This window comes from Corylus avellana, chromosome 10 (genome assembly GCF_965113065.1).
Source record: "Corylus avellana chromosome 10, dhCorAvel1.hap1.2, whole genome shotgun sequence".
NCBI classification, from domain to species: Eukaryota; Viridiplantae; Streptophyta; class Magnoliopsida; order Fagales; family Betulaceae; genus Corylus; species Corylus avellana.
In genome coordinates this window covers 4,995,287-5,017,706 of record NC_142499.1, presented here as the reverse complement: position 1 = coordinate 5,017,706, position 22,420 = coordinate 4,995,287, and the positions used below count along the sequence as shown (strand labels likewise).

The window sequence follows — 22,420 nt, the reverse complement described above, 5'->3', positions numbered from 1 at the left end:
TATTATATACTTTGTGTTTGAGTTGTCTTCTTGTTTTTTTAATGAAATTCGATTACCGTGATGTCAACATTTGTCACTTTATTATTTATCATATAAATATAATAAATGCCAATGTAGCAAAATTTCAACCCTATAATTGGAAAAATAATGGTTAAAATTTGAAGACCCATTGGTAGAATACCCAACTTTGATAGAATCCAGATCCTAGAATCAAAATATTAGCACAATAAACACCAAGGTGGCTAGTGGGTGTTGGTAAATCCGACCCACAGTGGCACAACCTACACTTTAGTTTTGCTTATAATTTTAGGGTTTTTATATTTTTTTAAGGAAATTGTAGTTTGGATGAGCTGCAGATATGGGAGGCGTGTGTGTGTAAATGTATACGATGAGGACATTGATGCATTGCAAAATGAAGTAGAGAACGGGGGGGAAGAATCAGTCATATGGCATAGAAAATGCTGACCAACAAGAACTTTTCAATTTTTGCAACATTAAGGGATTAAGTGCTGCCAAATTTCTATACAGTATTCTCTTATTTGTTAGTGCTTGAGATCCTAAAATACACGTACAACTCATCCATGAGGGATTTCAGGAAAATTCTCTAATTTTTGTACGTATGGTTCTCCATCCTTTTACATGGGAGAATAGTTGAATAAATATTACATGGCGTGCAGATTTAATCTTGATGACAAATCTGGATCAAATTGCTTCTTGCAAGTGTTTTTTTCACTCATTTCATCACGTCATAAGAGGGACGGCAAAAACACAAGAGAGATCCACTAGCAAGAATGGGAGTTTTACGCACAATCCTCCATTGGAAGCAAACTAGGAACTCTTAGTTCAGTGGTCGTCTTCATCAGTTCCAGGGCAATTGGCCAACAGTGCCTCCATTGATTCATACTGAAAGGAAAGGGGATTTTTTTTATTGGTTGGGGGGAAGAGTTAATAGAATTTTAGTGGGTAAAATCTCCAGCGTTGCCTTAATCTACTGAAAAAATAGTTATACCCAACTTACCCGGCATCCACAGAAGAGACAGTAATTATATTCATCTCTCAGTTTCATCAATATATCCTGCAAATCCTGCCATATAGTAGAGCGTGATTATTACCCACTAGATTTAGTAAGTGAAACATGTAATCAGCTCAAAAGCAAGTTATAAACAATGGGCAAAAGATCGAGTATGAAGAAAAGCCACAGCTTTCCAAACCAGAATCCATGTTAATCACTAAGCAAACTGATAAAGAAAGCACGTACAGTTCATCAACATTTGGATTCCATGCCAATTTCTAAGATACGCCAATCTTCCATGTATACGACACAGAACAAGAACTACATAAAAACATGATGCCAATTCCAACTATATCATGTCAGCCTCCTAAAACCAAATTTTGTTATAAGCTGGTAGAGAAAATTCTCCACTAGTATCCAATTTTTATGTACCAAAAGCCAAATTACTTGAAGCAGAGCTTCTAAATAAACATAGATCGAAAGTAACATACCTCTTCTGTTATCTCCTCCTCTTCATCTTCATCCTGTTCACCCTCCTCCTCGTCCTCATTCTTCTCAGGCTCCACAACTTCTTTATTCTCCAGTTGATCAAGAGCAGCCTTTGCTTTATTAAAATTAACTACAACTTTACGACTCTGCCACTGTGACTTCTGCCTATATCCAAACTCCACCATCATATCCTCTATCTTTCTCCTCTTCTTCTCAGCCATGATCTCCTCCTCCTTTCTTTTCTCCTTGTGGGGGTCCTCTCGGCCAATACCAGCTCGTGATCGTTGAATCTCAATCCCCACTGGTTCAGCCCTGCCTAACCCCTCCTTGCCTAAGGCTGAACCAGGAGTGTAGCCCATTTGCTTCAGAAGCTTGAATCCGATATTGGATTGTGGGATTGGAGCCTCCACTTTTGCTAAGGTTTGCTCATCCTCTTCTTGTTGCTTTCGTTCTCTCTCAAGTTTACGCCGTTCTTGCCAGCTTATGGTTTTAAACTGCTTCTTGGAGGGGAGAACACTTGAGGATTTGTTGTTGGAGATCTGCAGAAAACAAAGGGAAATATCAGTTTTCTATGGTCTCCAAGAAATGGGAAGAAAATAAAGAAAAAGGTAAGTCATAACCTTACATTTTCTATATCCCGATCTGCAAAATAATATTCGAGACAATGAAGACAGAATCTTCATTTTCATTAAACCAAATGACAAAAAGAACAAAAAAAGTTAGAATTCTAATTTCTGTCCATTTCCCTCAGTTTCTGAGGCAACTAAGTAGGGAGATAGGCCACTTCTACTTTCTTTTGAGTCCATCTTGTTCTCGCAAATCCAGAGCTTTGGGTTCCTCATCAGAGGATGGAGCTTCTGAGGTTTAGGTTTTAATACATCTTTGAGAAAATGAGATTAAAATCATGCCCCATTTGGTCACTGAATAACCATCGGAAAAGAAAGAAATAGATACAGAAAGTAAGGACCCAAATTTCCCAATTGTTGTTGAGGAAAATAAAGAAACCTACTTTAAATTTCATGTAGGATGTACCATAAAGTTTATTCATCCAACGGTAAACCGCCCAAATGAAGCCAAATAGTTGTGAAAATCTCAATCCAATGGAAATATTCAAATATTGTCCACTAGGTATTAAACGATTATTTTGCTCACTCGAACTGAGATTCATGATTTCTTAAATATGTAATAACCCAGATTATTTTCTTTCCTTTTGCCTCAATACTCTTGTCCTAGCACACTATGCTTGGTTGCCGAGAAAATGTAGGAAAGATAAGAAAAAGAAGAAATAAAATCTACTTTATAAGCATAGCTGCACACAACCAATTATAGCTCACAATTTTTGAAATCAATACTTACTATGTCTCCTTCCAAAAAAAATACAACATCAAACGTTTACTCTTCTTTTTCTTTTCCCAGTTTCCTCGGCAATCAAACAGATTACAGCATTGGATTCCATCAAAAGGAAAGGAAAATTTCCAGTTTTTCCTAGGGTTTTGTTGTGGAAACATTTCACAAAATATTGCGCCACTACGCGCTGTTTGCGTGCTTAGAAACTGTAATGATAGTAATGAGAAAAAAAAAAGGAAGTAGAATTTCTAAGTCACCAGTAAAGAACTTGCAGAACCCTAGCCTATTTCGGCATTTCTTGCTCTAAAGCGTTTTTTTTTTTTTTTTTTGGGAACCAAACAGGCATAAAACTGACCTTTTTGGATAAAGGCTTTGGAGGGTCAGCGGTTTCTATAGGAACGAACCGAGAGAGGTCCCCCATGTAGTCTTCTTCTGCAGCCGCTCCACTGGTTGCTTCGTCCTGGCCTGATTCAGCCATGGTTGACAACATCGCGTGAGAGAGAGAGAATGAGAGAGAATTAACAGAAACTCAGGGTGACTAGATGGGCCGATTTGGGCTTAACAAAGCCTTGGCAGTCCAGTCCAATAACTGAGGTTCCCAAAAGGATCTTAGATTCTTAATTGACCTTTTGAAATGGGCGCGAAAGCATGGGATTTCGCAACCGTATGACCCTCAAGTCCCAAACGACTAACGGAATTTGCCGACGTGGATGCCAGCTCATCAGAGATTCTGTACTTTACAAGTTAAATATCACCACCGCCTTCGTACCAGTCCCTCTGTAGAACAGAGAAACACCCCCACAGCAAACATTCCAAACCCTCTCTCTCTCCCTCTCTCCGAAACACAGAGAATAGCTTCTTCAGAAGTAAATCCAAACCCTAATTTTCTTCTTCTTTTTTTTTTTTTTTAATTTTTTTGTGAATATTAATTTCTATATCAGTTTTCTTGCGAAGCGTATCAAAGTAAAGGTCGAAGATAGTTTTCTGTATCCTTTGGTTTTGAAGGTGGAAGATAATCCCATTTTCCGACTTTTTATGCTTTCTTTATCTTTAATTTCGCTTGAAAAATGCGTTCTTTGTTGTGTTTAATCAATGTGTACCAAGTGGGTCATGATCAGCACTCTGTGCACTGTTTGGACTCACAGAATTGATTTTCAAGAAAAAGAAACATACAAGTTTTCTGAGGAAAGAATTACAGTTCTTTCTTCCAATTTTCTCTGAAACCAAAAAACGGCACTTGTTACGCATTTTTCCTTTTGAATCTGCTGTTTATGTAACAACTGTCTATATTTTTCAGGAAAGCACAGAGATTGATTACCTGACTAGTCTGATTCTCCTGACAAAATGGCCAAACAGTGTCCACATTTGTGTCTTGCGGTAATGATCTTCTCGGCAATTCTGGCTTCACAAGCTTGGGCATTTACCAATCCACTCGACGGTAGCTCTGATAATTCCTTTTCTTTCATTTTGGTATTGATTTTCCTGCGTCCTATGGAGTTCTTTTACATGAAAATTGATATAGTTTAGGTATTTTGGTGGTAAGCAGTGAGAAAGTGAAGGAAAATTAAGCAAAAAACTGTTTCCCTTAAAATTTTCACTGATTGAAGCATAATCATAGCAAAATACAAGATTCATACTTCCATATTGGCCGTTGTTGGGTCCACCGTCCACGTCAGTTACGGCCGTTATTTTCCAAAAAATAAAGTTGTTAAAAAAAGTCCATGATCAGCATTTGTGTGCTTGGTCACATATGCTAATAGGTAGATGATCAGATTTTTTATTTTTTATTATTATTATTTTTTAAAAAATAAAAACTAAATGAGCCCATCAGCATTGGTCCCCATTTTAGATATTGCTGTGCTTATCAACTGTATTTTCTTTACCTTGCAGTCACTGCTCTTCAAGACTTTTACAGGTCCCTGAGCTACCCACCAGAGCTGAAGGGATGGAGAGCGGAGGGTGGGGATCCTTGTGAGGAATCATGGACAGGAGTGTCATGTTTTCAGTCATCTGTTATATACCTGTAATGCACCTAGCTAGCTTGTGAACTATTTCTATTATATATAATACCACATTGCCAAAATGCTCAAAACCGACTTGTTTCTTACCCTTTGCAGGAAAATTCAAGGACTTAACCTCACTGGGTATTTTGGAAGCCAGCTTAACAATCTACATTACTTGAAGCACCTGTAAGTGATTATGCTTTGTTATATTTACTTATCAAAAAAAAAAAAAAAAAGAAGCTATAAAAGCATTTACTGAAGCTGTACTGTTTATTTAATTATTTAATCTGGTTTTCTTCTTTAGGGATGTTAGCTCCAATTACATTCTGGGTGAAATTCCATATAACTTACCCCCCAATGCCACTCATATGTAAGGTCCCTCTTTTGCATGTTGTCATTCTTGTACGCTGAAATTCTATTCTATGAGTATGTGATCATTTAAATTTAAATGTTTGCTTATTCTTCTAATCTTTCATGAATGCAGAAATCTGGCATACAACTATCTGCGCCAAAGTATTCCCCTCTCTTTGCCGACCATGAAATATCTCCGACATATGTGAATTGCTTTTCCCCTGAGTGCCTATTTTACTGGCTTGTCTATGTTTTAGGATTATTCAGTCATAAACCCCCTTTTTTTTCTGTTGTTGCAGAAATCTAAGCCACAATTTGTTATCTGGACCAATTGGCAATGTGTTCACTGGCTTACAGAATCTCAGAGTGTTGTATGTGTTTTTCACCTAATTTGTTTTTTCCTTTTTTGACGTTTGAAATGAAGAGAAAGTAAGGAACTTGTAACTTACAATATTCAATAGAACATAAGCAAGTTCAGTTACAATTGAATTTGGGTTTCTGCTAAAAGAAAATGATGAACAATTCTGAAACACACATCTTTCTGAATATGGTAAACTGAAGTGTTTTGTCAGTGGAGAGAATGGTAAACTGGTTGAGATGCCAAAATATAGAATATTTTGACAGATATCATTAAATTTCATATTATGTGCCTTTTCCAAATAATGCTATCTCTTTTCAACAGGGATCTGTCATACAATAATTTCACTGGAGATCTACCAAGTTCATTTGGATCTTTGACAAATCTTACGGAATTGTAAGTTTTTTTGCTTTACATTCTCACTTGGTTAATGTTCTACCTTATGGTTGGAACATTGTCTTTCTGCAATTATTTTTGTCATGTTGGTTTACATGTTTTGTGGGGTGTATCTGCAGGTTCTTGCAGAATAACAAATTCACTGGATCGGTCACCTACCTGGCTGAGCTTCCACTAACTGACCTGTAGGTTTCTCAATAGTTGCTTTTTCCTGCATTTTGCAACTCATATTGATCCATTTCTTTGACTGCTTGCTTGTCAGGGACATCCAAAATAATTTCTTTAGTGGCATTATCCCAAAGCATTTTCAGTCAATACCAAATTTATGGTAAGTGATCATGCCTACCTTTCATTTGCCTGCATTATGTATGAAATGGAATTATGCATTCATTAGTTCTCCACTTTACCCCTGTTAGGATTTGGGGGAACGGGTTCCATGTAGGGGACAGCACTCCACCCTGGGATTTCCCCTTGGAAACCGCACCCATTGACCGAAATATTGGTGCACCTCCTACAACTCAGTCAAGTGCCATTGAGAATGAGAACTATCCCTCTTACAAAGACAGCAGACACAAGATGAAAAGGCTGACTCCTGGAGGAATAGCTTTTGTGGTAGGTGGAGTAACGATGGTGGCAACATGTGCGGCACTTGGCATTGTGATCCACATTAAGCGAACCCGTGCACAGAAGCTTAAACAAATGGGAAGCGGCAATAGCTCGCCGCAGTCTCTTCCTGTCAATACAGCCAGAGGTAAACTAAACATCTTATCATCTACAGTATAATGAGGATTGAAGTTATATAAGTGATCCCCTTTAGTATCAAATTTGAATTTTTAACTTACTGGCATCAAATGTATACTCTTCCACTTAATGATTGTTTTTCCTTGAAAATAGATGGTTCAACTGCACTAGGAGAAACCCCACAAAGAATGTCTGTGAGCTCTCCACGTGTTCATTGCCCAAGGCGGGTACCTCCTGTTTACCATACCAGGACCGAGAAAAAGTCTAGAAGAAGTTTCTCTAAGAGATGCAGACTCCCAGCAAGAACAAAACTTTATACTGTGGCAGAGCTTCAAGCAGCTACAAACAGCTTCAGCGAAGAGAATCTTCTCGGAGAGGGATCTCTTGGTTCTGTTTACAAAGCTGAGTTTCCTGATGGCCAAGTACAGCCTGCTGCACTTACCAATTACCATAGATAGATTTTTGCATCTTACATTATTAACCTTCGAACTTAGGACTAGTTATGAGATTCTTTGACTCATTTTTTGCAGATTTTGGCTGTGAAAAACATCAACCTGGTTTCCCTTTCATTGACTGAAGAAGAACAATTCATGGATGTTATTTGGACTGCTTCCCGTTTGAGGCACCCAAACATTGTAACACTTCTTGGCTATTGTTTAGAACATGGACAACATCTTCTTGTATACGAGTATGTCAGAAACTTGTCTCTTGATGATGCTCTGCACAATCAAGCATACAAGTCTCTGTCATGGAGCCTCCGTCTCCGGATTGCCCTTGGTGTTGCTCGGGCTTTGGAGTTAAGTTTCTTATATTATTCCTGCAACACATTCATATTTTATAGTTTCTAGCCCACAACTTGAAGAAAAAAGGATCTTTGGATGCCAAACACCTGTTACTGTTAGGATAACTATGAAATCATTTGGTGAAAGCGTCCTATATTTGCACAATTGCCTTTTGTAATATGAGTTAGGTTCCAATTTCTGTATAACTGTAATTTTAATAATGACGTTTTTTTTTTGCTCTTTGGATTTTGATTGTCATCATTTTGCAAATGATGTTTTCAGCTATTTGCACTCCACATTCTCGCCTCCTATCGCTCATAGCAACTTGAAGGCTGCCAACGTCTTACTTGATGAAGAACTCATGTCTCGCCTCTGTGACTGTGGGCTAGCTGTTTTGAGGCCACTAACAAGCAACAGAGTTAAAATTAAGGTAAGTACTTATAAGAATTGGTTTCATTTTGCAATTAAGAGGTTCTTTGCCAAATTTTGTTAACATTCTTAATTAGCATTTTCCTTTGATATCAAAAGATAGTTGCTTAAATTAGAAGATCTAGAATTAATAGAGACTCATCCATTGTCATTGCTTATTGATGCAAACAGGCATCTGAAATTGCTATTTGTGACACTGGCTACATTGCACATGAACATGACCAACCGGGATTTGATAACACGAAGAGTGACATCTATGCCTTTGGAGTGCTGCTTTTGGAGTTATTAACAGGAAGGAAACCATTTGATAAGTATGGTTGGTGCTCATTTTCTTTATTTCTCTACATTCTTGTTGCCTTTCTTGATTATGAATATGTTCTGCTAATCTAACATAGTTCAAGACCGAGGGAAGAGCAATCTCTGGTGAAATGGGCTTCATCCCGGCTTCACGACAGTGAGAGTTTGGAAGAGATGGTTGATCCAGCCATCAAACGAACAATATCCTCCAAGGCTCTCTCCTGTTTTGCTGATATTGTCTCCCTCTGCATACAGGTAGTACCTCTTATACACACCTTTGACGCTTTCTATCTGATTTTATTATGCATCTCTTTCCCTCTCTCTGTGAATATGTTATCCATCCTTTTGTGTGTGTTTGTTTGTGCGTGTGGCCGGGACTTGAACAGGCTGTGAAGGAATTCCGACCGCCAATGTCTGAGATTGTGGAATCACTTAACACTCTGTTAGAAAAGCTCAGTATGGCAAAAGGTGGTGCAGCAGATGGTATTGAAGAGGATGAAAAGTCTTTCTGTTCAACCTACACCCGCTTCATAGGCTCACCTGAATAGGTGTCGGCTCACCTGAATTTACCTATTCATCCCCTTCACCACTGATGCCAGTTCAAAGACTGAATTTACTGTACTCTATGCTTAATGCCATCGCCATATGCGCTCTACAATCAAATTGATTGTTCAGCATGTTTTTTGTAATTTTAGTTGATTGCTCCCCACTAAAATACTCCCATAGTTAGCATCTTGACCAAAAATCCGTTTGTACAGCTCTTATAAATGTACTGCAAGTTTTGAGAATACGATCACTGTTTGATTCGATCCTGCAAACTGAAAGCTGAGGGTTCAAAATAAGTTTTCTTTAACTTGATTTTGGGTTCAAAATAAAGCATGATATCACCGGACAGCAACCATATAGCAGAAGACTAAGCATGGTTTTTTATTGCTCACAAGAAGGACTTCGATTGAAAGATTTCCTTTTTAAACCTTATTTGTAGCAGTCTTATTTCTTCTTCAATTCTAAGGATACATGAATTTTCATGCATTTCAAAGAGAACAAGTCTTTTGCACTCCTCACATTCTAATCCTTCCAATGTGGACATGGATTGCCTGCAATTCGGTGAGGCCACTGAATTGCAAGTACTTCGGTTGACCTCTACAGAGAGAAGTACAAGACTCATCAGCTCTGGGCAACCCAAGGTTTGAGGCTCGCCTGCCCAAGGCAAGTAAGCCATGCACCTGCCTTTGTAAAGCGTATTGAATTGCCTGCAATTTGCTCCCATTCTGTTTTTGACCACTTTTAAAAGCGGTCACACGTAAACATCCTAGCACCCACTTTTAGAAGTGCCTTCATATTTTATCTAGTAAAAAGATAGAAATACACCATGGAAAAACAGTGCAAAGTCATAATGTAAGCCCTCTACATCTGAGCCATTAAAAGAATGCTTCCTAGTGAAGAAAAAGAATATAACAATGCATTAATTTGACAAAAATAAGAAAGAAAGAAAGAAAAAAGAGCCTGAAGAAAAGAGCAGCAAACAGCATTCGGCATCAAAATATATCGATTGTTATATCTTTGTTCAATTATAGACGTTAAGCCAGCCATCTGAGAAATAATTAACGAAATTGCATATTTCCAACGTATCTTTTGTGAACATTATAATGGACGTAAACTTGTTCAAATGTAAATGATTTAACTGTGAGAATTACATTTAAAAGATCCAAAAAAAGATGGAGAGTGAAAGTAATGGCTAATGCTCAAAACAATGCCAATTAATTCTGCTATCCATTTTTTTTTATCAAAAAAAAAAAGAAAAAAAGATTCTGCCATTCAGCTCCTCAGTGAAGGTTTCCTTGTTGCTAAAAGCAGGCATCTCAAATGTTCAAGCCCCGAGGCCACTAGTCAATAGTGTATTGATCTCACCTATAATATTAACGGGTCTTCCATCAAACATGGACGAAAGTGTACTCTCACATAACTTCTTCAGCTCCCTGGTTTTTGTAAGAGCTGCTTCCTGAAATGGAAACAGGTGTAAATATTTTGTATTGATAAATCAATTACCTGTAACTAGGGAAAAATAGTGGGACTTCTTCACCAGAAATTGAAATGCGCACATTTGAGTATCCTTTCTAATACTCAATATTTTGTATATCTTTTCTAATACTCAATATTTTGTATTTGGATATCAATTACTTTATAGTTTGTGTACTTTTATATAGTGATTCGGCGTAAAGCACGCTAAAGAAAACACTAGCATGACAATATAAATACTTTCATATGGAAGGACAAGCATTATTCCTTGAATCAAACAATAACTCACTTGCTTCGGCCAAGAAGAGGCTAATGAATTGTGTAGCTCCATACGTTTGGTAGCCAAGTCCTTCAATCCCTCTTTCAACTTGACTTCGTGATGCTTCTTTTCTTCCAATGTAGTTACTAGTCTGTCTAAAAATCTGAAATTCAAGCCACCCCCAGAGTTAATTAGCATCCAAACTCTATTTTTTTAAAATTTTAAAATTGAAGCAATGGCTACTTCTACTATAATACCAACATCCTAACACAACTTAAGAGGAATGAAACTATTCAGCAAACTGCTACAGTCCAACTAAATCAGTATAGGAATTAATGAAATCGTCAACAAACAGAAACAGATAGTGTCTTTATAAGATTAGGAACAGGAATACAAAAAAAAAAAAAAAAAACCAAGATATATTCAACTGACAAACACTAATACAGTAATTGACCAAAAAATTACCATTCTAATGCACCAATCAAATCCCATAAAATAGTTCATGTAAGTACATTATGGGCTGTTCATTTTTAAATGAACACCAAAATCTGCCACATCACCTAGCATATATATATAAAAAAAATCAGTCACCTCTCCACCATCGCCGCCTCTCCCTCGGCTCATCTGCTACCTCCACACCACTGTTGAGCTTGCATCCCACCACCTCCCTCATCGTTGTCCCATCACGCAGGATGGTCAAACCACCCCATTTGGTTACAGGGCTGGTTTGACCACCCCCAAATGGCCAAAGGGAGTGGTTTAGCCACCCCAAATGGTCAAAGAACTTCCTTCCCATTCAACCCCCGCGTGGCCTACCGAACAAGGTGGCCATGGCATTGAAACAAGTGGCCCGATGGTTTGGCGAAGTGATCGACATCTTGGCCTACGCGAACTGCCACACATTCATCCACTTTCCGCAATGGGTGGTAGAGGAATGGCATGAGCGCAAGCAATTGGAAAAGTTGGAGCACAAGAGCCTGGCCATGTCCTCCGAGTGTGTGGGGTTTGCGGCCACAAGTGCAAGATCAAGTTCGACCTGAAGAAGCACTTCAAGTAACTCTACAAGCAGTAGCGCGGGAAGAAGCTAAGTGAATTAGGTTTGCTAAAGGGAGGTAGTAGCATAGGAGCAGTGGTGGGGAAGTGGCAGAGGAGCAAAGGGAGAGGCGGCAGTGGGTGACGAGGTGGCTGAAAATGAGATGCAATTTTTTTTTTCATCTGCTAGATGATGTAGCAGGTTTTGGGCAGTTATATTTAAAATGAACAGCCCAGATTAGAGGTACCGCACAGATCTCGATCCTCTATGGATATACCAGATAAAACTAATATTTAATAACACAAGATGCTATATCCACATTTCTGTATAAAAGAGATGAGCTGAAGGTGGGAATGCCAATCAACTTAACTCATTACTTCTGCTTTTAGTGCTGTTGCAAAGCAAATATAAGAAAAGTTTTGCTGTGCAAGGAACAACGCAGTTTAAAATATCTACCAGCACCTTTTAGAGTTTAGGATCATGATCAAGTCCCTTGTTTTCCTATTCGTCAGTAGTGAAATGGCTGAGGAGACATCAGACAGCATGGTCTCAATGGCTTCAGGAGTATACTGCTGAAGTACAAATGGGGCAACTGCCTGGACTTGATGTTGCAAGGACAAAGTTTCTTCATTCTTCAACTCTGCCAATCGTTGATTTAGAAAAGCTTTGACCTGATAACATTATGTCAATATTAAACATCAATCCTTAACCTAAAAATGCTTTGATCATATGAGAGCAACACCAAACTAATAAATCAGTTAAGGCTGAATCACTGTTTTTATACAGAAGTGAAGACATCTAAATTGAAAAAACACAAAGAAGCATTGGATTCACATGAGCCAGTCATGTACAAGGATACAATGATTAGCACATACCTCATTCAGATCATCAAGAATCTTATTTCTGTACTCTGTCTCCAAAAGCTTGCTCCTCTCTTCCTTCAATTCTGGCGTTTGAAATGAAGTATCAGGAACAGATGTCTGATTGTCCAGGCCTAAATTTGGCAAGCTGACATCATCAATCACATCAACTTGAGGAGTCTCAACGCTAACATCCCAAGAAATCTCTGATACAAGAACCTCTGGGTGCAGACCACACTCCTCTTTATCTAATGAGGTTCCATCAGATTCCACAGCTTCATTTGGTGAAGTGTTCTGTAAGACGTCACTGGCATTAATCATTTCATAAGGACCCAAACCATTGCCATTATCATCTGTTTCCTCCACAGTACCAATATCCCAATCAATCTGAGAACTGTCAACTGAAATATCCCAGTCAATGTTTTCTGCAGCTACGTCCACATCCCCTCTCACAAGGTCTGGGTCTTTATAGCCTGATTGAGTATCAACAGAGTCAACAATCTCAGACCCCAGAGAAACATGCAAAGACGGGGGATGTTCACGTACGTCCCTCAAGTTAGGTAACACAATCAGTACAGATTTCTGCAAACACATTTACAATTTCAATTTACATGTGATCCATCTAGAAATCATCATGAGACAAATCAAAACCCAATTATTGCCTTACATCCTTCTCTGTGTGAGCATCCCTCACAAAGTTTGAGTAGTACTCCATAGCCGATGACGTAGAATCACTATTTATAGCTTCCAAAATCTTGCTGAACGTGTTTGGGAGTGATTTTGCCGTCTCCAAAAGTTCTAACCTCACATTTTTTCCCTGCAAGATTGAACAATTACAGTTTTATGTATTGATTTCTAAGCAAAAACATACACCAAACTCTTCGCAAAATATCAGTGAAGTGGCCCACTATCATAACCTGCAATCCAAGCTCTTGACAGGCCTCAACATACTTAGCTGCTGATAGAGCTGAGTTTCTTTTTATATCAGCTTCCCTGCGCTCTACCTCTGATATTTGTTGCTGAATCTTTTGCACCTGTTTTTTCTGATATGGTCTTCATATTTGAAAAATAAGTAATCAATAATATAAACCACATCCTCATTAAATATATAATTTACAAGCTTTTTGTTAACAATTAAGAGAGAATCTGCAAGAGTGCATACTTACATTTCATAGTTTACATTTTGAACCATTATTTGAGCAGCCTCACCAAGGTAAATATGATCCTTCTCAAAAGCATGCACAATCGCCTCCCAAGCACCCTGCCAAATCCTAAGATACATTTAACTACCTAATAAATAGTTTAAAACAGACACAGACCCACCCACCCAGAGAGAGAGAGAGAGAGAGAGAGAGAGAGATGACTGTCTTACAGCAGCACCTGATAGCCGGCCAAATATATTCCGGCTTTCGGGAGTTGACTTTAGAAGAACATCATATATTTGTTTGGACTCTAAGTACCCAATCCCTGAAAACAATATGCTAATCGTCATACAACCATGAAAAATGGAAGTAAAAACCAACACAGCACACTAGCTTCTAGCCCCATACACTTCCAATGGAAATTTAATAAAAAAATCCACATGTAAACTATGCCAAACCTTTGAACTCTACAACTCCACATTGCCGATATGTCTCAAGCTAACACTAGCATTAGGATTATTTCTCAATATTTCATGAAGACCCACATTATTTACTCTTTTTTTTTTTTAATGACGTGGAACCTCATCAAGGCAAGACTCTTTGGACTGACCTCTAAAGAGTAAACCCCGGATATACGACTCCACTCGCTAGAGATGTGTATCAGGTAATTCAAGGGAACTCCTAGTGCAGAATCGAACTCAGATTGTTCGAGTCTACGGCTCATCCCAAGCCCACCCTTTGACGACTAGGCTGCACCCTGATGGGTCAAAAATACGAATTATAATTAACTTGACCATGTCTATAAGATGATGGTTTGGTGTTCAGATTTATCTATAATCTAGTCTCTATTGTTTTGAGTCTGCTGCACAGATCCAGTTCAGTCTATCCAATTTGTCAAGGAATATATATGTCACTACATTTTGAACTAATTCCATTCATTTTCTTCCCCAGCAAGTTTTTGCACAACCAAACAGAGGCTACTGGTTTGGCTATTCCGACGAAAAAATATAGGAAAATAAATTCCAACCAAATTGCAAGTCTTGTTATAACTAAATCCAAAATCAACAATTTCGCCAAGGATAGTTCCCATGCAAACCTTTTGAATTAGATGAGCTGAGACCAATACCTATACAGACTTTTTAGAGTCAGCTTAGGCGAACCTAACACCACAGATTACTTTTACTCTTCTCCATTTTCCATAAACAAAAACAACATAAACATCGAACTCTCATTCTTCAATTTTTTCCGTAACCAGACACAGTATAATAAATTCTATGTCTCACATAAAGTTCATACTGATCAACAACATAATTTGACAGCTGAAATACAAACCTTCAGGGTCTAGGATTTGGAAATAGGGATCGATATCCTTGGGCAGTGTCGAAAACTCCTTCGAAATCCGAGCCCTTATCGCCGCCAAACGTTTTCGAAAATCTGCCGGTATTCGCTTCCGATCGGCCAACCATTCTTCAAATGAAATTGAGATTCACCAAATTCAAATCGAGTTTACCATCCAAACAACAAAAAAACCAGAGCAAGAAAAAAAAAATGTGGCCTCGACAATGGAATTGAAGGTCAGGATGGGAGAGCACGTTTGATTACCTCCGAGACGAGAAAACGTGATGTCGATGGGGAGGTTGCGAATGTTATCGGGTGCCTGCATTTTCCCGGAAAAATATTTTCCACGGGAATTGAGCGAATCGCCAGTTTCAATTTTCCAGTGTGCTTTTAGAAAGGGATGGTTTTTGCCCGCTACTGACTTGGGTCTCCAAGAAGTCAGTGACGGGTTTGGGCCAAAATGCAAAATCAATTCTTTATGGATCATGTCATGTGATATTAAATAAAATAAATTTAAAAGCCATTAAAGTATGTCAAAAAAATAATAATTTATTCTGTATATTTAAATTCATCTATTGAATTAACAAATTTCCATAATGGTATTAGTCAAAATCAATAAAATTATGGACAAAAATTTCTTCCAAATCGGTCTGAATGAAATATCTTTCAACTCATTTAAAATAGTGTCTATAAACATTTAAAAAACACATTAAATTCTTAACGTCATTAATAACAATTTACTTAAACTAAATTTAATATACATTTTAATCGTTTATAGACACTTGACACTCTAGTTGATGGCTAGGATCTCTCCTTAGAGATCTTAAGGCCATCACCCCTAGCACATTAAAAAAATATATATATTTTATTATTTTACTTTTAAAAATAAATTAAAAAATATATATATATATTAAAAACAAATAAAAAAATTTAATTTAATTTTTTTTTTTTTTTTTAAAAAAAAGTAGCTGGCTACCCCATCTTAATCACAAGAGGTAGCCGGCCACCACATTTTAGGACTTGGGGATGGTCGTAGCCACAGCCACCCCCGAAGGCCAAGTGGTGGCCCTTGGGGGTGGCGTCGGCCACCAAAGCCACCCCCAACCAGCCCATGGGGGCGATGGTTGCCACCCTATGTCCCAAAATGTGGTGGCTGGCTACCCTCTATGGCTAAGATGGGTTCGCCAGCCACCCTTCTTCTTTGTTTTTTTTTTTTTTTAATATTTGTTAATATTTGTTAATATTTTGTTTTTTTATTTATTTTTAAACGTAAAATAATAAAATATTATTATTTTTTAATGTGCCATGTGGCAGGTTGATGGCCTTAGGATCTCTAAGGATCATCTCCAGTCCATTAATCCTTGTCTCTATTTTAAATAGGTTGGAGAATATTTCCTTAAAACTGGTTTAGATAAAATTTTTGTCCTAAAATTATAATGCGTATTCTATTTAAATCAATGTTACACTAACGAAATCTATTAAGTCAATATGCAAAATTAGATCTAGAGATTAAACTATTTTTTAACCTCTGAGTTCATTAAATTATTTGGTCTCGTAAAGTTCACAAAATATATACTTGATTTTTTTATTTATTTTTCAACTTTAAATTGGACTATAAATTTTTTTTCTTACTAAATTTATTAGGCTATTAAAAAATATGTGAAATTTTTTCTCCAAACGAAAACTTTGTTGGGCGTGAATATTCTTCGAAACTAACTAAAAATTGAAGGTTTTGCCGAACGTCGGTTTGTCTGTCATATATATATAGCCATATAGAGAGCAAAAGAGCGAGGGTGATATGGTAAATTGGCGAGCGAACTCTGGGTGATGCGGTGCGAGACTGCAAGGAGTAGCAGCTGAGCTCTTGGAACATTTCTTTTGTAAAGCCCACCTGAGAGGAAGCTCTCGCTCACTCGGCACTTCGTCAAAGGCTGAAAAAGGTAGGCCTTCAGGTTTCCTCTACACGTCTTCGATCGTGCATTTTTGTCAATCCTGGGTGACAGAATCTGTTGTTATTTATGCCTGTTTAGCTAGGGTTTGAATAAACCGATCCCTCTGTCCCCGCGATTGGATCTAAATGCAGATTTCTTTGTGTTTGTTTGAGATAAGATGATCGAATGCTTGGATTTATTGCAACTATTTCATTTACAGTCATGCAATTCGTTTGGATTACATTTTGTTTTGGTAGTTTCGCTGCTTTTTGGATTAAAAAAAGAAGAAGTTGTTTTAGTTCTTGCTTTTGTATTTCTGTTTGTTTTTTCATTGATAAGTGCTTGCAAAATGTTAATCAGAGACATTTCGCAAGTTTGTTTATGCATCGTCTTTTCAATTTGTGACAATTGAAAATTCAGAAAGTAAACATTCCTATTGTACGTTTCATTTTTGTTCTTGTTTGCTTTAGTGTGATTTGTTGGCAAATTGATTTTCCCAAACGCCTCTTTTCCGGGAAAAAAAAAAAATAGTGAAATTCAGGTCGCTTGAGATATGTATCTGTGAAGATGCTAGAGAAGCATGGTATAGGTTTCCCACGCGTGTCATCAAATGTCCATAGAGTAAAATAGGGGTAAAACAAAATTATTTCGGGAAATTTTTTATGTGACAAATATTTTTTGTTGAAACAAATGGAGCCAGAGAAACTTTTGCTTAAATTGAGGGAAACCTGTTATCCTGGTTTGGCATAACTATTGTCTTGGCATAATCACTTTTGTCTCTGAGGAGTCAAATATTGTATAAGTTCTGATTGTTGTATTCATTTGCAACTTTGGTTGGTAACCAGTTAGAAGAAAGGCATGGATCTGGACCCTGCAGAACGTAGGTATTTGGAGGAAGAGGATAGTCCACTGACGAAGACACTTAAGGGTGCAACAACAGGTTTTGTTACTGGAACTATTTTTGGGACCATTGTTGCAACGTGGTATGATGTGCCTCGTGTCGAGAGAAATGTTGCTCTTCCAGGGCTATTACGGACCCTGAAGATGATGGGTAACTATGGGATGACATTTGCTGCAATCGGGGGAGTTTACATTGGCGTTGAGCAGCTTGTGCAGAATTACAGGATGAAGAGAGACTTTATCAATGGAGCTGTTGGTGGTTTTGTTGCTGGGGCAACTGTTATAGGTTTCAAAGGTGAGTATTTCTGTTGTTGTGTACTTTTTTGTTATAGTGGAATGTGAGTTAGGAAGAGCATGGAAGGTTATAAGGCATTGTGAAATCATGTCGGGGTAACATAGATAACATGATAAAAGGGAAATACAAATTCATGCAAATAAATATATAGTTCTCGTGTCTAAACCATCTAGCTAGAGCAAAAAAAGGGGTAACATACATAACATGATAACCAGCTGCACGTCATTTTTACCTTCACCTCTTTTTTTTTTTCTTAAATTAAAAGCCAGCAGCTTGTACTATAGTTACTAGATTCCCTACTGCCCCTTGGGAACCATGTACTGATACACGTGAACCCAATTGTGGTACATTTGTGTTTTGGAACTCCAATTCAAGTGATTGTCACTGTCCTTAATATCATTACTATCGATCCCAATTTCGAAGAATAAACAATTGATACGATCTTAAATTTAAGAAGGAAACAAGAAATTTTTATTTGCTGTAGTTTTTCCCTTCTTGAAAAAAGAAAAGGAGAGAATATTTGATTTGATCCCATGCCTAAAATAGAAATCCAACATGATCTTTAGAATATTCTCTTCTTTTTTACATATAAGAATATTTGCTTAGTTCTCATACCTAAATTAAAAAGTTTAATCTAATTTTTAACATTTTCTATGATATTATGTTATTGCAAGCGGGTTTGTTACTATTTTTTCCCAAAATGTTTGTCTCTTGTTATTATTATCTTTTTCTGTTTAAATATACTACATAAGCTATATGTGTTTGTGCACGCACCCGTGCGTGTGTGTGTGACGATTTTATAAATTGGCCATTAAAATCGTAATGGAGTTGGTCAGGTGCATGGCATGCGACTTTTTTATCATGTTAGTTAGAATCAACAAATGACACTATTACCCCTATCTACACAATGTTACAAAATCACCCACCAACAATTGTTCCATCTTCTTCTAAATAGTTGAGAGTCACTGGTCTAATGCTACAATAATTGTCGTTGTCCCCGGGTTCACTTATTGGTAATGATCCAAAATCCTTCGTACCTTAATTTCTTTTAGTTGAAAGATCCTTTTCTCCTTTTCATCTATAGGCACTCTCATCAATTGGTTTAGGATTTTTGAGGAGAGAAGGTGGCAGTCCCTTCTCCAATGCTGATCAAGGAGGAGAGTAAGGAGAATAAGAGAGATTGATCCTCTCTACCTCCTTAGTCCATGTCCTCTATGACGCCTTTAATGCCCTCTCTGTTTGCCATGTGGCCCACCACCACCTAGGGAAGGACTTCGCTTTGTCACCATCATAAGAGCTTTGCTCACTTTGTTGGTGGTTTGCAGCTAGCTCAAACATTGAGCACAATCAGACTTATCGCCCTCACTCCTAGTAAAGTCTTTAGCTTGGCCCTTTCAGTTGTTGGCAACTTATTCTAGTGTGGCTTCCATGCACGCAACATGATGAGTCTTGTTGTCTTGGTGAGCCCATACCCATGGGTCACCATGAAATCCTGTGACTCAATCCAGAAGAGTATTGCAATTGGAGGCAAGGCTCTGACTGTGAGGATTTGAACTGGGTTTTTGAGCTGTTTGTTGTTGGGAGAGTTTGTTAGCATGCTGAGCACCATGGGTAGACCATATGATGAGTTCAAGGAAGATGGGTACACCATATGATTTCATAGCTCAGTCTCCAAGGTAGGTGGGTACACCATATGATCTCAGATCTCTTTCTCATTTTCAGATCTTTACTTCTTTTGCATCGTTCTATTCGGGTCAAGAGCTTCTTATTTTTTAGTCAATCATGCTCTCTTAGGGAGGGTTGGGGGTTAGGAACTTGCTGAGGTTCAATTATGCTCTCTTAGGTAAATAGCTTTGGTGCTATGAGCTTGAGAGAGAGACTTGGTGGAGAGTGGCGGTGGACTCTAAATATGGAAGCTTATGGGGAGGATGGTGTTCTATTGAGCCTGTCGGGGTGTATGGGTTGGGTTCTATGGAAGAATATTAGGAGGGGTTGGGGGAAGTTTTGTAGTCGTACCAAATTTGAAGTGGGAGATGGCTCCAAGGTTAGATTCTAACATACTCTTTAGTGTGGGGATATGTCCCTTAAGGATGCTTTTCTAGTTTTTTTTGGTATTACTCGCACAAAAAATGCTTCTATTGCAGCTCACATGGAATTTTTTGGAGGTGCCATTTAGTGGAATGTGAGTTTTGCTAGAGAGGTTCTTGATTGGGAGTTGGATGCCTTTTGATTCGTTTTTCAACATGTATTTAGTAAGAATGAGATGGGAAGGGGAAGACAAGTTGTGGTGGATCCCTTCCAAAAGAGGGGTGTATGGTGTTAAATCCTTCTACATTGTCATGAGTTGTCATGATGGCTTTCGTTTCCCTTGGACGAGTGTTTGAAAACTAAGGTTCCATTGAGGGTGGCATTTTTTGTTTGGCGGGTGGCCCTAGGAAAGATCCTTATAATGGACAATCTCCGGAAGCGGTGCGTCATTGTAGTTGATAGGTGTTTTATGTGCAAAAGGAAGTGGGAGTTTGTGGACCATCTTTTTCTTCATTTTGAGGTTGCTTCTGCCATTTGGAATGTTTTCCTCAGTCGATTTATGTTGTCTTGGGTTATGCCTAGACGAGTAATTGATTTGTACGCTTGTTGGTGGATTGTCAACAGCACTTTGAGTGAAGTGCTGCTGTATGGAAGATGGTGCCTTCGTGCCTTTTGTGGTGTCTATGGAGGGAAATGAATGATGGAAATTTTGAGGACCACGATAGGGCTTTAGAGGATATTAAGTCATGACACTTTATATCTTTGCTTATATTTTTCCTTATTAGTTACCATGTTTTTTTTTTCTTTTTACCCCTACTAGTTAGGTAGCTTCTCTTGTATACTTCTTATATACATAGGAGCGCCTTATGTTTTTAATGATATCTTGATTACTTATTAAAATATATATATATCAATCAAACATACCCATCTCCACTCTCAAACTTTTTCATTTCATCAGGCTGAGTAAGATAACAGGCGTTTGTGTTGCCTTTATTACCATGACGTGGTTTTCTTCTTAATGAATCTTGACCATCCATTTCCTTGAGGGGAGATGTCCAGTTATAAAAATAACTAGAGGTAAGCCAGATCCTACCTAATGCTGGATTTTGATGCTAAAGGTTAGGTCCTATTAGTGGAGCTTTTGAACTTCTATGAATGCATTTACTCTTTATTGCCCCCTGTTTCTGTTCAAATCTTGAATCTTCAGATGCCAGAATGCCAAATTTTGGTATTCCTTTTCTTTTTCTCCTCCCCTGAACATCAAATTTATATATTCAACCCAACTCAAGAAAACCTTGTATCTTAACTTTTTGGACTCTAGAAAATAGTATTTTCAAGGTAAGTGTTTATTGAAGGAGTAGAAATTTTTATTACTCAAGAGACAGACTATGGATAACAACTCTTTAGGAGTATCAACCATGAGTTTGTTTTCTTCAGGGCATTCGTCCAACTGGGAGAGGCGTTTAAGTGATTGTGATTGGATCTGATAAGATCATCTTTCAAGGAGATGTCTTGAAGTGGTCTAAATTATTTATCTATTGTAAAGAAAATCTTACAAAGAGTATGTACTTATCAAAAAAAAAAAAGGTTTGAACCAAGTCTTGTTTTGCGAAGATTAGAGCTGTTAAACAGCTTTCAAGTTGCAGGCATCAATATGGATTCATTTTGTATTAGAATGAGGGCATGGAATTTTGTATGTGTCTGAGAATCATGCTGTATACCTTGTCTAATGTGTCTGACACGGAAACATTTTACCTTCTTTCGGCCTTCAATTCACACAGCTATGGTGCTCACAAAGGGTGCATACTTGAACTTTACATGTCCTATACAGTCGATCAAATTAAAACCTCATTCACATCACATTCCAAATATGCTTGTTCTCTACACCAAGTATTTTTGTTGATTATATTAATTGATGTGCTATTCATTCTGCTTACAGTGTAGACGTGACCCAGAATTATGGGTGATTGAATTAGGGTTTTGGATTCTTAACTTATGTCAATCTGTCAATGAAGCTTGTTATCTTCAACAGTTAGCGTGCTGTCGATTTTACAGGAAGGAGCATTAAAACAGCAATTTCTGCTGGATCAGCATTAGCAGTGACTTCTGCTTTAATTGATGCTGGGGGTCAGACTACAAGAATTGACAATGGCAAGGAGTACTACCCTTACACCACCAAGAAAAGATCCGCAGCCGATTGATGATCATTTTTGATTGCTGCATTTGGAAAAAGAAGACATGGGCATGTTACTGGAGAGAGTAGTCATCACTGTTTTCTGAACTGGTTATATGAGATGTAAGCATACTCTCAAATATCTTTTGCTTTTTAAATTTTGTTTTATAGCTTGAACCAATGATGTAATAAACAGACTTTGCCATGTTTTCAAAGTTAAGTTCGATGTTAATTCTC

General features: G+C 37.8%; 4 protein-coding genes across 5 annotated transcripts; 2 read left to right on the top strand and 2 right to left on the bottom strand.

The window, feature by feature from the left end:
- Window positions 1-462: 462 nt before the first annotated feature.
- On the bottom strand, window positions 463-3,389 carry LOC132191246 (D111/G-patch domain-containing protein). 2 transcript variants are annotated; one of them, XR_009441243.2, is made up of 5 exons: window positions 3,204-3,389; window positions 1,504-2,040; window positions 1,259-1,333; window positions 1,019-1,084; window positions 887-903 (listed from the first exon to the last, which is right to left on the bottom strand). XR_009441243.2 is itself a non-coding variant. In XM_059606185.2 (4 exons), the coding sequence occupies exons 1-4, from the start codon at window positions 3,336-3,338 to the stop codon at window positions 844-846; spliced, it is 798 nt and encodes a 265-aa protein (XP_059462168.2). In that variant the 5' UTR covers window positions 3,339-3,386; the 3' UTR covers window positions 463-843. The 2 variants fall into 2 exon arrangements, 1 of the variants encoding a protein (XP_059462168.2); XM_059606185.2 differs by lacking the exon at window positions 1,259-1,333 and having other exon boundaries at window positions 463-903; window positions 3,204-3,386.
- Window positions 3,390-3,641: 252 nt separating this feature from the next.
- Window positions 3,642-8,978, top strand: SRF2 (STRUBBELIG-receptor family 2). Its single transcript, XM_059606182.2, has 17 exons — window positions 3,642-3,714; window positions 4,146-4,286; window positions 4,739-4,871; window positions 4,966-5,037; window positions 5,156-5,221; window positions 5,336-5,407; window positions 5,502-5,573; window positions 5,885-5,956; window positions 6,076-6,141; window positions 6,219-6,284; window positions 6,373-6,707; window positions 6,851-7,119; window positions 7,228-7,493; window positions 7,762-7,909; window positions 8,080-8,219; window positions 8,304-8,460; window positions 8,592-8,978. Exons 2-17 carry the CDS (start codon window positions 4,193-4,195, stop codon window positions 8,751-8,753), a joined length of 2,190 nt encoding a protein of 729 aa, XP_059462165.2. The 5' UTR covers window positions 3,642-3,714; window positions 4,146-4,192; the 3' UTR covers window positions 8,754-8,978.
- An 845-nt stretch (window positions 8,979-9,823) lies between these two features.
- Window positions 9,824-15,305, bottom strand: LOC132161989 (CDK5RAP3 protein homolog). The gene is made up of 10 exons (XM_059572229.2): window positions 15,121-15,305; window positions 14,851-14,985; window positions 13,749-13,843; window positions 13,543-13,637; window positions 13,294-13,429; window positions 13,044-13,193; window positions 12,392-12,958; window positions 11,979-12,187; window positions 10,514-10,646; window positions 9,824-10,207 (listed from the first exon to the last, which is right to left on the bottom strand). The coding sequence occupies exons 1-10, from the start codon at window positions 15,179-15,181 to the stop codon at window positions 10,076-10,078; spliced, it is 1,713 nt and encodes a 570-aa protein (XP_059428212.2). The 5' UTR covers window positions 15,182-15,305; the 3' UTR covers window positions 9,824-10,075.
- Window positions 15,306-16,647: 1,342 nt separating this feature from the next.
- OEP16-3 (Mitochondrial import inner membrane translocase subunit Tim17/Tim22/Tim23 family protein) lies at window positions 16,648-22,420 on the top strand. Its single transcript, XM_059571793.2, has 3 exons — window positions 16,648-16,796; window positions 17,633-17,982; window positions 22,066-22,420. The coding sequence occupies exons 2-3, from the start codon at window positions 17,646-17,648 to the stop codon at window positions 22,209-22,211; spliced, it is 483 nt and encodes a 160-aa protein (XP_059427776.1). The 5' UTR covers window positions 16,648-16,796; window positions 17,633-17,645; the 3' UTR covers window positions 22,212-22,420.

Excerpts from the sequence above, each read along its gene's own strand:
- LOC132191246 (XM_059606185.2), bottom strand. The coding sequence starts at position 3,338 with ATGTTGTCAACCATGGCTGAATCAGGCCAGGACGAAGCAACCAGTGGA. Across the intron at positions 2,041-3,203 it reads CAAAGCCTTTATCCAAAAAG|ATCTCCAACAACAAATCCTC; the intron begins GTCAGTTTTATG and ends TGTTTTCTGCAG. Across the intron at positions 904-1,018 it reads GTCTCTTCTGTGGATGCCGG|TATGAATCAATGGAGGCACT; the intron begins GTAAGTTGGGTA and ends CTTTCCTTTCAG.
- SRF2 (XM_059606182.2), top strand. The coding sequence starts at position 4,193 with ATGGCCAAACAGTGTCCACATTTGTGTCTTGCGGTAATGATCTTCTCG. Across the intron at positions 5,408-5,501 it reads ATGAAATATCTCCGACATAT|AAATCTAAGCCACAATTTGT; the intron begins GTGAATTGCTTT and ends CTGTTGTTGCAG. Across the intron at positions 7,494-7,761 it reads GGTGTTGCTCGGGCTTTGGA|CTATTTGCACTCCACATTCT; the intron begins GTTAAGTTTCTT and ends TGATGTTTTCAG.
- LOC132161989 (XM_059572229.2), bottom strand. The coding sequence starts at position 15,181 with ATGCAGGCACCCGATAACATTCGCAACCTCCCCATCGACATCACGTTT. Across the intron at positions 13,844-14,850 it reads CCAAATCCTAGACCCTGAAG|GGATTGGGTACTTAGAGTCC; the intron begins GTTTGTATTTCA and ends TATTGTTTTCAG. Across the intron at positions 12,188-12,391 it reads TTCTTGATGATCTGAATGAG|GTCAAAGCTTTTCTAAATCA; the intron begins GTATGTGCTAAT and ends TAATGTTATCAG.
- OEP16-3 (XM_059571793.2), top strand. The coding sequence starts at position 17,646 with ATGGATCTGGACCCTGCAGAACGTAGGTATTTGGAGGAAGAGGATAGT. Across the intron at positions 17,983-22,065 it reads AACTGTTATAGGTTTCAAAG|GAAGGAGCATTAAAACAGCA; the intron begins GTGAGTATTTCT and ends TCGATTTTACAG.